The sequence below is a fragment of the Cyclopterus lumpus genome, chromosome 7 (assembly GCF_009769545.1).
Source record: "Cyclopterus lumpus isolate fCycLum1 chromosome 7, fCycLum1.pri, whole genome shotgun sequence".
NCBI classification, from domain to species: domain Eukaryota; kingdom Metazoa; phylum Chordata; class Actinopteri; order Perciformes; family Cyclopteridae; genus Cyclopterus; species Cyclopterus lumpus.
The window spans coordinates 9,430,574-9,444,450 of NC_046972.1; the positions used below are offsets into that span (position 1 = coordinate 9,430,574).

General features: G+C 41.1%; 1 protein-coding gene across 4 annotated transcripts in view; it reads left to right on the forward strand.

Annotated features, from left to right (window-relative positions):
• Nucleotides 1-12,796, forward strand: part of acot7 (acyl-CoA thioesterase 7) — a 53,813-nt gene extending 41,017 nt beyond the window's left edge. For all 4 annotated transcript variants that reach the window (XM_034538295.1, XM_034538297.1, XM_034538293.1 and 1 more), the window contains 2 exons: nt 3,368-3,546; nt 12,285-12,796. In XM_034538295.1, coding sequence (XP_034394186.1) covers nt 3,368-3,546; nt 12,285-12,377 — 272 coding nt within the window. In that variant the 3' untranslated portion in view covers nt 12,378-12,796. The remainder of the gene's footprint in view (nt 1-3,367; nt 3,547-12,284) is intronic.
• The last annotated feature ends 1,081 nt before the right edge of the window (nt 12,797-13,877 follow it).

Sequence of the window (13,877 nt, forward strand, 5' to 3'; positions counted from 1 at the left end):
TACATGTATTCTGAGTTTTTCATGATATATGCCACCTAATTTGCCGCCACATCTTCCATGCTGTGTGACAAAGCTACACAATATATTTATGAACTTGATATGGTGAAATGCAGAGAAAGATTTTTTAAACTTTAAAGCTACGTGTAGTTTCATGCATTAACAATGCAAAAGCAGGACAAAACTAAAATGTCATTTATTCAGAACATCTGAACTGAAAAATCAAGCAAATTATAATGGAGAACATAGTTTGAATTGATTGAAGGGTTAGTGAGATTATGGCTACTGTCAACATTAAGGAAGGGGTTAATTGATTAATTAATTAATTGACCCAATAAAAATAAATGATGAGAACGTAATTGCAACTGAAATGTAATGTGTGCGATTAAACAAATGATTAAGTTGAGCAAGAATGATGTGAATGTGCTAAATTGTTGGTTACTAATGTATATTCCTATCATATTCCATCTCACTGCTCATTTCTCAACTAATTTGCAGTGACGGCTTTCCTCTGTCTTTTGCGTTTGTAGTTTACGAATATCTTGTCTGTGACACTTTTCATTTGCATGTTTTGAGACTAAACATTCAAGGCCGTGCGAGAGCTAAAGCATCAATGTCCCACTAATATGACATCCATGTTGAGTGGATTGATTTTCCGTCGCAGAAGTATATGAATAGTTAACCTTTTGAATTTGGCTCTTACACTTGGTGTCAAACTCCAGCCTGAGTGGAGCTGTGACACTACTCTTCTAAACATTACAAAATGGATGCAGTCATATAACAGTTTGTGAGTCACTTGTTCATTAGTGTCTTTTAATGTTCTGCTCCTACACAGAGAAGCGTTTCATGTTGTCGCCCTAATGTGTTTCTGGAGAAGTTGTCAGAAGGGAGGGCTGTTATTTCACCGACATTGCTTTATTCCCTTTTTGTAGTCTTCACTGGTCATTTGCTTATGCAAACATGTCATTTGAAGCTTCTTGTTTATAGAATATATATATATTCACTTTGGTCCAATTGCTATGGAACGAGTAATAGAAAAAAACGTAACGCAGATTGTTGTTAAAATATCACATCTATGGCTCAAACAACCCCAGCTTAGTGCGCATATCACAAGGCTCTGGCATGGACTCTCCTCACAGCAGATTAGCTTCATCAAACAGCTCCTCCGAGATGAGACTCTGCCAGTTTTTCAGGTTGGTTGACCTTCATCGCTGCACATGTCCAATATCTACTCTCTACATAAATCAATTATTAATCATGAAGGCCTTTAAAAATAAAATCATCCAGTCTCATCACGGCTCATTTTTTGTGTAATGTCATTGAGCAGAGCACGCTTTGTTGTGCCAGAGATAGTTTACCTGACACTCGATTCACTCTCGGCAGTAACATGTAAAACCCCTCCATAACAGGTGAGACAATGGCCAGAAGTATTCTCACTTTGATTTGGAAAAGTTGCCAAAATATGTATAAGCTATAGCTGCCAAAGGCAGCAAAACAAATGCAGTAACATTTAGTGTAGCATTTGCTGTAGTGATTACCACCTCACACTTCAGTGAAGTATGTGTTAATATGACTGAGCATTTTCTGTATATATTGGGTTACTTTTGGACAATGAGATACATTTTTCTCTCCACATTTACTCAAGCAGGCTCCACACACCAGACTATTTTAACCAAATTAATTACATTGGCACATGTCTTGTAAACTCTTCCACATCTCTGAACATCTACTCGCACCATTAAGTCTGACTTCAGTGACAAAGTAGGATCAGTCCTTTCAAAACAAACCATATGTTACAAAATCAATTCTGAGCATTTTCTGATCTGCTGTGATGGTTCAGGCCGAGTTACGGTGAAACAACATAACACAATTTGGTTTAGGTTCAAGAAGGATCGTGATTAAGGTTAAACTAGCATTGAGGTACTAAACTAGCATTGGGGTACTAAACTAGCATTGAGGTACTAAACTAGCATTGGGGTACTAAACTAGCATTGAGGTACTAAACTAGCATTGGGGTACTAAACTAGCATTGAGGTACTAAACTAGCATTGGGGTACTAAACTAGCATTGAGGTACTAAACTAGCATTGAGGTACTAAACTAGCATTGGGGTACTAAACTAGCATTGAGGTACTAAACTAGCATTGGGGTACTAAACTAGCATTGAGGTACTAAACTAGCATTGGGATACTAAACTAGCATTGGGGTTAAGACCAAACTGTTAGCAGGAGACTGGAAGTGAACCATCATCTCTGATGTCAAAGTCACACCATTTGTTCAGCCATGTATCGTCCTCTCTTGTGTGGCAACACTTCTGCATTGCTACGGACAGAGTACAGACATTATTTGCATGAACCGTAAGTGCTGTAAACATAGGTTGAGTTAATAATTTAAACAGTCATTGTTGTCTTTCTTTTTATGATGACAACAGCCTTTAATCTCAGCCTCCTGCACGAGTAAAACGGTCCTTCAATGAACAACTCCACTGACATTTTACAATGTCATTTTCTTTGAATTAATTTGCAGCTTGTAAAAGCCATTTTTTTCATTTTCCATACAGACATGTTATTATCTTTGACTGTTTTATAAGATCTCAGTCATAGACTCCAGATCGGTCTCAGACTGCAGGGATAACACCTTTGTTTCTCGTCTCTATGGCAACAGCAGTAATAAAACAGTAGAAGCACATGAAATAGAATAAAGAAACACTTCAGCAATGTCCAGTCCTATCAATTTACTTCTTTTTTTTTTTTTTACCCCTACCTGCAGTGACAAAAAGGAGAAGTGCACTTATGTTGGATTAGATGGAGCTCAGTGTGCACCACATGCTCTGCAGTGGTGCACATGACGTGACCTCCTAATTTGTGGTTGTAAACATTAAAACCTTTAAAAGACTTTGATTGCAATGCAAAATATTTTTGTCCAGGTTTTCTAACTTATCTGTGTTACTATAAGCACATAAATCAGCTTTATTTTGAAAGGTCCTACTTTGTATTCATCTGAAAAGCTTGCCGTAGGAGAGACTGTTGTTCAGCTATTCCAGCCAGAGATCCGCACCCGGCTTCACTCCCTTGGTGGAACTGACTTAAATAAGTTCATGATGCAACATTGTGAAGTACCTTGCAAGAGCAGATCCTGTATTTTCCTCGGATGACTATACCAATATACCAGCGTATAGCTATCCATGAAGGTCCTTAGTTTGATTTCAGCTTAGCATTATTATTAGTCAATATTATTGTGTTCACTCAAAGTTTACAGGTGAATTCAAACTTTAGTCATTTTGGTGTGAGATAGTTGCAATACAATATTTCTATTTTCTTTCTTCTCACAACATCATTAATTATTCTCCTCTTTTTCTTCGTCTCCCCTAGGCTGTGTGGTGACAGTGACGGGGCGGCTCACATTCATCAGTAACAAGTCTATGGAAATTGAAGTGTTGGTCGATGCTTCCTCGCTAGTGGAGCCAGATAAATATCGCGCTGTCTCGGCCTTCTTCACCTTCATGTCCCTGGACAAGGACAATAAACCTCAACCTGTCCCTCCTCTTAAGGTTGGTACCGTCCAGTCTTTCTAAAGTCATTCATTTGATTCTGTTCTTCATTTAATATCCACATAGGGCTATATTTACATAAGTCTTAAAAAGATTGAGTGTCAAGATTATTTGATGCATCCACCAAGTATGGTATAGCTTACTTTAGGCTCTTACTTAAAACCTTAGTCAGGCCATGGATTTGCTTCTTTATCCACCTCTTTTTAGTTTTGTTTTCTCTGATAAAAATGTAATGTTGGAAACTTGTCCCTGGAACTTTCAGAAAAAACACAATTAAAATAAACATTTTCACAGGCTAACAAAAATAAGTTAGATATAAAAAACATTACTACTTAAAATTCAACTTGACTCAGTATAATTAGTTACTTTCACCCCAATATTAAATAGAATATTATTGTTCACAATGTCATGTCTTCTTCTTGAGTAATTCAACCTTCTGTTTCTCGACTTTTACCTTGCTCGTCACATTTCCTCAGTCAGTGACACCTGTGACTTTTGGAAAGCTCACAGCATGAGAGACACTATCCTTAATTTAGCAATTTGGCACATCAGTGTCTTTTCATTGCATACAATTCTTTGCTGTGTCTGCGTATTAGCCTTTCGCAGGGAGGGCTGCATGCTAATATCTCTATAACATCCCTGGACATCTTTGTCTGGCTGACTCAGCACTTCTTGTCAGCATGTAAAGTGTAAAGTTTACTTGCAGGCAGGAGAGTCACTTGCTGTTTGTTCTGGCGTTGAACCAAACCCTGTTTGCAGGGCAGGCCATCTGTTTAACATTTACATTATTTCATGGCGCCATTCGCACATGTGATGATCCCCTTAAAACTCGTCCAACTATTCTGCGAGATGAAGTCAGCTTGTCAGTGTGTGGGAATTAGACAACAGAAGGGCCATTAAAATAACATTAATCTTTATTTTGTGACTCATCAATTCATATTCTGTTTCATGTCTTTGGACATGTCTTGTTTTTGTTTTGTTTGTTTTTGTTTCACAATATGGTATGAGCCAGTTTTTATACATTTGGTAATGATAGCATTTACTTTGTTTTAATTTGGAGTCAAGCACCATCCGTAACAATGGTATGAGCTATGGATGCTCCAATCCATACCTGGGCTTTTGGTATCGGCCGATACCCGTGTTTTATTAATAAGCTTTATGCCTGCCTGTGGATCATTATTGTATATGTAAGGCAACATTGCTTTTCTAACATTGTCAAACTAAATGAAACAAATATATACATATATGTATTCAATTATTATTTTTTATTAAAATGACAAATTGTACACCAGCGACTTTTATCTTCAGTATAGCACGGTCTGTCCGAGTGGGCTCCAGCAACTAATTATTCTCTCAAGTGCACACTTGTACAAATTCCAGAGAGTTTGCACTTGGGCTAATCATTACACATTTAAGTATATGCAAAGAACTGAGAAAGCCAGGAAAATGCATTCAAAGTGAAGACCAAGCAACAATATTTGAAGTAATAGCTATCAAGCACAAAGCGGTTTTCCGGGTTAGCCACTCTCGATCCTCTTACTTAAACCTAAGCATGTAGAACATATAATAGAGAGTATGCACACTACAAATGGCTAACTCAACCTAAGATCTGAACAGAAAAGTGGTGATAACAGCATGTCGTGCTGGAACGAAGCCGAGCTTCGCCTTAAGGATGAGAATGAAGCGTGGAGGGCTGTAGGTGGGTTGTCAGTGCTGCATTGACCCCTTTTACCATAAACATTAACACACTCATGAAGACGCAGCATTAGCCTTCAACACCATGACACATCCATTTGAAAACAGACTCCTCTCCTTCTGCCCCTGTCAGACTGAAATGTGCATCTAACGTGCGTCACCGCTGTTCGGCCTTTTCAAAAGCGCCCGTCAGTCTCCCCATTTCCATTTCACAAAAACCTGTGTTTGGTTTGCTCTATTGTCTGCCTCGATCCACGCATTCATTACCTGGTTTTACATCTCGCACAAGCTTTTGTTTTCACGGCAGGGAATTGCAGCGATGATTAGAGTCATTGTAATTTCTCTGTTCACCTCCATTTTATGAAAAGAGAGGCAAAAAAAATAAAGAAATCTCCTGGTAATTTAAATAATTCATCCTCAACACTATAAATGGAAATCTAAATGGAGGCAGGGCTGCCAGGGCTCTGATGTGGCATGTCAGATAAACAAGTGTGTGTGTGTGTGCATAAAAATGTTAGATAGGGATGCAATGTAGACCGAGTGAATGCGTGTGTGAAAGGAAGACAAATAAATATCTAGTGCATGTAGGTTTATGTGTGTGATGGAGCGGGCTGAGTGGGCTTTGCATGAAGAGTTGCACAAGCTTTAATAGATCTCTGAGCACTAATTGCGTGTGTTTATTTATACGAGTGAGAGAAGGAGGACGAGGCTGAATCAGGGATATTTCTGGCTTTATCACTATTACTGAACATGGAACAAGACTCAGAACAGGGGAGTGACCATCCAAACTCTATTGACGAAGGTAAACCTATTGTTAGATGTTTAATCACAGGAAAAAAGTTCAACACGTCAAACCAATTAACACCTGGAGATGAAACTGTGAGGAATGGAAATGTGATGATGACATTAATTAGCCAAGTAAGCCAGATAATGTTGAACAAAGCGCGATAAACACTTGGCCTCCCCGTCCTGCCATTTGAATTTTACTCCAGGAAAACTAGCATCTATTATTCAAAGCAGTTATCAAATAGCATTTACTTGTTGTGATAACAAATCCCCCCTCAGCACGTATCAGAATAGATACTCCTGCACACAACCTCATCTAAAACCAATATTTGAATATTTTTACCCCTCAGTTTGTGTATGAATTAAACAAACAAGTTTAGTGAGCTTTAGAGTGGCACGATATTGAAATAAGCCATAAGTGCCAAACTATTTCTTTAACGGAGCTGTGTTTAATATACAGAGCATTAATCTAGCAGCAAATGTAAAGATGTAGTGGAGAGTAACGTCTACCTGAGCAGTGAAGGAAGTGGCTGTTTCTCTGTGTGTGTTGTTTTACAGCGGTTACAGAAGATAATGTTGTCCCGACCGATGGAGTCTTTGTGAAAGAGTAGCACCCACCCTCTGGTTCCCCCTAAGCTAAGTGCGGTTAGCGCTGTCAGCTCTTTTGCAGAGAGTTTGCGCCGTTAGAAGCGTTGGCTGTCAGGCGCCGGCTCGTCGTCGCCATGTTGAGAGCCGCATCAACATGCTCCCAATCTGGGGGATCTTGCACCTTTAAATGTCACCCCAAGTTATCTTGTATGATTTTCCAAAAATAAGTCCTCTCCATCAAGCTAAAAATCCTCACGTCACAAAACAAATACACCTCTCTATGTTGTTCTACTATGTGTTCCAGGTGCTTATTCTTTGCCGACACATGAGTCTAGCTTAAAGGTTTGTGCCTCAAGGCACTGACTGTGAAACCTTAATATTGATCACCTGTTTGCACTTTAAGATATCATTTCTAAAGGAGTTCAGAGGGTCTGGTTGAGTCTCCTCCTCCTCCTCCTCCTCCCTTGATATTGTCACAGAATATCTTATCTTTCTTTCACCTGATCCAGTCCAACTGTAACATAAAAACACGTCCATGTCAAACCTTTGTTTAAGTAATGTTCATGGCATCGCGGCAGCTTTTGCTCCAGTTGTGTTCTATAAATAGCCTGATTGAAAGGACGGCTTCTGCTATTTTTGACTGCAGGTGATTTTCCCCTCATTCGCGTTCCCTTCAGTGAGCCCGCTGTGTTTACTATTTTTAGATGTTCCTGTTTTAGCTCAGCGTGAGGGGGGGGGGGGGGGGGGGGGGGGGGGGGGGGGGGGGGGGGGGGGGGGAGGTGAATGTCACCAACGTAGCACAGTGTGGGTAATGCTGAAGTGGGGAAAGAGGACAGCATGAGCAGTAGGGAGGATATCGGGGATGCCTCGCCTCTCTGCAGCAGCACCCTTGAAAATTACTGAAATAATGTATGTGCAGGCTGGGCCAGCAGAGAAATAATCGAAAAATGCCTTGAAGCACTTTTGACCAGCGTATGTCTTTGTTGTGTTTCTGGTTATTTTTAATGAGGTAACAGTCGTCTCAAGGTTAGAAAACTGGCTTGTAACCAGGAGGTCAGCACTTTGAATCCTCAGCCAGTGGCCAGTGCATACTGAATACCAGCTGTTGGTGGAAGGATGTCGTTGTACTGAGTGTAGATGTGTGAATAAAGAAGTTGTTGCTCAAAACTGGGTGCACATTCTGCAGAGGCATTTGGGTTGAAATATACAGTTCACAAGGGAATGAATTATTAGTGATCATACAGAAGGTTTGGTACTTCGATCTTGCTTCCTGCTTGTTCAGTGGTTCATAATATCTCTTTTCTCCCATCTTCTATTCTTCCATCATTTCTCACTTCTGCCTGTATTCATCTTTCCTACCCTCCTCTCTTTATTTCCCTCTTTCCTCCATCTCTCTCCCTCCTCCCTGGCAAAGACTCAGCTGGCCTCCCGTGACACAAAAACAAGCCCAGTTGTCATGGCAACCCCCTGTAGTCCACATGAAGTGATGCACATTTATTTTTAGACGCCTCCTATTCAAGACAATCAGCAACGGGTTAACGGGTACACTTGTGCCAGAGTTGCAGATATTTCTGACTGTGTGGTAATCCAAGGCTCGACACATGGAACGTATCAACGCCTCAGGCCATGAATCTGTAATGGATTGTTAATTATGAATATTAAGCATTTTTGATTATACCTCATATCCTTTTTTGGTATTTTCAATCTCATCCAGCTATCATCCAGTTCTTTTATTTCCAACATGTCCTATAGAGACCCTCAGCCGTGCCAGAAAATGATTGCAAAAGTGTTACTTTTAATCAAATATATAACACAAAGTTAAATGTTAAATACAAGGATGAGCACCTCTGAATTCATCGCTGTGTTGTGTATCGCCAAACATTTTTCAAACCATACAAAAGCAATGTGGACATTGTTGAATTACTTGTTCACGGTTGTGATTTGGGTCCATCCATTTCTGAAAATCAACTTGAAACTATCTTTTACTCAAATAGTTGTTAGTTACTTTGACTAAACTCTGATTATTAAGGAACGTGGGATGATCGTTTTACAGGCTGAACTACAGACAGAAAGAAAACTGATAGCGTAAGATATTAATCATGACTGAACAGACGGATCCATGGAAAAGTCAATGTGGAGTATTTTAAACAATTTTTTGTATGTCTCCAAATGAAACACCTTTCAGCATTGTCTAAAATGTCTTCCTTTGTCTATAAGTGTATCTCTATCTCTGACACACATAAACATATAGGATAGTATTGGGACTCATGTGGAGGTTAATTCTCGGCTGTTAATTGTGTAGAGCCGGTTGCTTACAGCTTAGTGCTACCTTTGAGACTCTGGCATTCGGCAGTGCCACTGAAGTCTCGTGCCAACACAGAGGAACCCCTCTGGCATTTAGCTGGCATTGTCCGATCAGTCCCATTAACGAGCCTTGTCCCTGCTCCAAGTTTACATAATTTGTCACAGTCCATTCAGTTGTCCACCTAATGGGCGACCAGCACGCCATTTGAAACAGCTGTTATTCTTGGCCGTTTGACCCGGTCGGCCGAGGCTCTGATGTCTGACTTTGTCATCGGTGGGCGACATTCAAATGAATAGTTTCATTTGTTACAGGATGATTTATTGTAGATTTCTTTGGGGGGTATTGTAACAAATGTTTTTTAAATGTTTTAGCCACACTAGTAGCACGACTCTAGGGTTGTCGGTTTACTTTGGTCCCGACGGAAATACCTCAACAACTATATTGGATGGATTGAGATGAAATGCAGCCTCTGCGGTAGCAAATGTTTGCATGCTGACATGCTGGTGGTCAACAATGTCTAAGAGGAGCCTTTTGTATTTGACTCAATGTGGGCCATCATTCTTGCCGTGTATGAACCGTTACACGTACAGTCACATGAATCGCAAAGTTATTGCACATGCATTTTATCGTTTGTTTGAATTGTGAAAATGAATGCGATTGGAGCCATTTAAGTTGAAGACATAATGAAACAAGCATGACTGCTTTTGGAAGGGTTCTGCATCAGATAGTCATCAGTAGAAGGTGATGATCTTGCATAATCATAGTTATTAGACCGGAGCCACTGTGGGAATACCAATTACATGGGTACACCAAAAGGCCATTTTGAGCATAGCATTGAATTGTCACATTGGGTTATGTAAATGTTATCCGCATGAGTATAAACATTGCATGCACGCGTGCAGACTAGCACAAATGCACACAAAGTATAAGCAGGACAAATAATGTGCACACCTAGACACATGGACAAAAAAGTAGAAACACCAGTTTTAGGGCTTTGTGGACTGGATAGTAAATGTTTACCCAGTACTAGCTCATAGCTAGTTTAACTTTAATTACTTTGTTAAATGTTACCCACTGACACCTTGAATTTCATAGCTGTTTATCTTTTGTAACTGCAGAGAGATGCAACTGTTACTTTTTACAGATTCTTCTGATCAAATGTAGTCCCAACATCTTACCGTTAGTGTTTTACTTGGATGTGGTTGCGTGGCTGCAGTCCCTCTGAACTATTGTTGGGCTTGTAATGAAATGATTTAAAACCAGTGTGTTGTGTTAAATGATGGTTGTCTTTGCCACGAGGAATAGCTGTGCTGAAGTAGATGATTTATAAACCTCTGCTTGGTGTCAGGCTCCCAAATCAACTTGTCGGGTCTTATTTCATTACCGTAATGACCAGCTCCAGGTACGTTTTCCTGCTTGCAGTCCAATTGGAAATGTTAACTAGTTGCCGAGTTATTTCAATGTCACTTGTTACAATATGCAGCAACAACACATTACTTAAATGCGCTATACTTGTACTTGTTGTGTTAGTACATTTGAGTTGTATGATCAGAGAGCAACACTTTTTTTGTCTGTAAAAATCATTGCTCTTCATAACTCACAGGGAAAACTGATAGTGTGTGAAAGGCCTCTACAGGTATTACAGTATTTATTATTTGATTTTATATCCATGACTTTGACGTGTCACTGTACACAATCAGTAACTTTCACACTCGAACAGTTCCTGATTGTGTACTTTTGTACAAATTGGGAATGAGGAAATTCAAGTTTTTGAAAACGAGATTGTCTAAACAGCACTTCTGTTTCTGTAAATATGTGAAAATACTGAAACTGTGGTGAAACTTGGTCTCTCTCTCTTTTTTTTTTTTTTTTAAAGTCAATGAACTGGAATTATCCATTACTTTCAGTTGAATGGCAAAAGCAAAATTGACCGAGCAGTATGTTGAGTGTTATATAACCAGCACACAACACACACACCAATACTACAGATCTACAGAGATATTCCTGTTGTGTTTGTGGCACAGCAAACTATATTTTAATATTCTCGTCATATTTGTGTCGCGACCCCTCGACTTGTCCCTGGCGTGGTGTTTCGTCATATCCGTTACTGCCCTGCTCTCGACATAACGTTAAGGCGCCATCTGTCAGCTTTGCACCCAGAGTGCTGCTGAGTGGCAGGTGCTCTTGAATCTGCCAACCACCTGGTGTGTGCACAGCAAAGATCCTCCATCTGAACAGCTAATTGACGTTGGTATTCACAGTTTTACATACGAAAACATGCATAGACCTGTGTGTGTGCATGCTCACATACAACCCACTCCCCCACTCCCGAAGAACAGTCTGCAGATGAGGGAGTGGGGAAGCACCATAAAAGTAAGTGGTGACACTTTCACCGGTGGCGGTATTGTTGTCTAAGTCACAAGGTTGCCAATCAGCAGCCAAACTGAGCTAAGTGAAGAGAAAGAGAAGATGTGTTCTTCTTGAACGTGCTCCTCAATCCAGGAGCTCTCCCCAGAATCCCTGGGTGTGGTGATGCTATCAATATGAAAGATAATACCAATATATTTTGGACCTGTATGCTAAAACTGATATATATATATATATATATATATATATATATATATATATACATGTAATATGCATATGACACCATGTTATGGAAGTAAATTATGGATTATTATGCAATCATAGGATCCATTTAACTAGGGAGCTGTGAATATTTACATCCATATCATAGACTCTGCGATATAGTTTGAGTTTCCTTATGATGGTTACAATATTGGTTACGAGATATATTTTCCTGTGTGTGTCATATTGGATGATAAGTCAACAGTCACAATTATTATTTAGGTAATTTTAATTTAATATTCTCAGCTAATTCCATTCAATCTGGGAAATAGTTGTGCTGCTGATAGTTATATTTCACGACCAAAAAGTCACTGACAGACTAACTGACTGACATCCCAATCCTTATTCCTTGCTGCCATATTTGCAGAAATATATAATTTGCTGTAGACGACACATGGTTTCACATGTTATTGTAATGACTTGTAAATCATGAAGTTTAGGGAATTTCAAATGGTTCAATGTCCTTTAAATGTCTTCCAAATGATCTCATAGGGGTTCGTTCAACTCTACCTTGATGCATTCTGCTTCTTTAGTCTCCAATACAAAGCCTCTCCCTGTTTCAGTCATTCATTCTGTATCGTATGAAGAAGATAAGGAGATAAATGACAACCACAACTGCAGACTGGTACATTAGCTCAGAGCTTCATGCCCATCGTTAACGTTATATCCGCAGATATGTGTAAATGATGAATGTGTCTGAAAACAATTCTTTTGTCTTTTTTTGTCTTTTCTTCAGATTGACGGAGAGGAGGAGCAGAGACGTTTCAAGGAAGGCGAAGCACGTTACAACCAGAATAAAGCAAAGAGACTCGCAGATAAGAAGCAGTGACTCCACTGCTCACCAGTAAAACCTCTGCTGCGACAGTATCAACGCCACACAACACATACAGTATGAAGGAAAAAAGAAAACCTCTCCCCCATTCTGTAATTGTAGAATCCTGTGAAATCTAATTTTAAAACAAAATGTTCTGTACTATGCACCAAAGTGTCCAAATAGGGCTGTACATGTATTTAAAATTAAGAGTACATCTTTTATTTTGGGAATATTTCTATTGATGTAAATAGACAATTCATCATCCAAAGTGACAGTCTGACTGTAGAAGTATGATAACTATTTTATTTTCGGAAGATTTCTAAGTATGAAGACTTCATGTTTGGTGTCAGTGCAAAGTGATAGTCTGAGTGCATGGAAAATTATGAATAAGTGAGTGAATAATGATGAATAAAAGATCCAAGCGTGAGTCTGGGGCTCTCGCCTCATGTCCTTGCTAGTTTGATGATGATAAGGATGATGATGATGATGTCATTGTCTTGGGCATGCCTTGGCAGAGAGGGCACATGCTATCCATCTTTTCAGCACAGTGTCTTTCACAGTGAAATCAGGGGAGCTCGGGGGCTTTGACTCAACTCGCATCTCTCCCACGCCTGCCCTCCCTTCCCCTTCCCTCCTCGCCGCTCTCCTCCTCTGCTAGTCTGCCACACTCTGACTCCAGCGACCGCTCTGCCTTCACATTCCCTCCTTTCTCTCTCCTGCTCACCACCATATCCTCATCCATCTCCATTCTCTTGCAACGTCACTTTCTTCCTCCTCTCATTCACTCAATGTGTCCCTCTGTCTCCCCCCGGTCTACTCACTGTCTCACTTCCCCCCCCCCCCCCCCCCCCCCCCCCCCCCCCCCCCCCCCCCCCCCCCCTCACCCCCGGTCTTCTCACTGTCTCACTCCCTCTGTCTCCCTCCGGTCTTCTCCCTGTCTCACTCCCTTTGTCTCCCTCCGGTCTTCTCCCTGTCTCACTCCCTCTGTCTCCCTCCGGTCTTCTCCCTGTCTCACTCCCTCTGTCTCCCCCCGGTCTTCTCACTGTCTCACTTCCCCCCCTCACCCCCGGTCTTCTCCCTGTCTCACTCCCTCTGTCTCCCCCCGGTCTTCTCACTGTCTCACTCCCTCTGTCTCCCCCCGGTCTTCTCACTGTCTCACTCCCTCTGTCTCCCCCCGGTCTTCTCACTGTCTCACTCCCTCTGTCTCCCCCCGGTCTTCTCCCTGTCTCACTCCCTCTGTCTCCCCCCGGTCTTCTCCCTGTCTCACTCCCTCTGTCTCCCCCCGGTCTTCTCACTGTCTCACTTCCCCCCCTCACCCCCGGTCTTCTCCCTGTCTCACTCCCTCTGTCTCCCCCCGGTCTTCTCACTGTCTCACTCCCTCTGTCTCCCCCCGGTCTTCTCACTGTCTCACTCCCTCTGTCTCCCCCCGGTCTTCTCACTGTCTCACTCCCTCTGTCTCCCCCCGGTCTTCTCCCTGTCTCACTCCCTCTGTCTCCCCCCGGTCTTCTCCCTGTC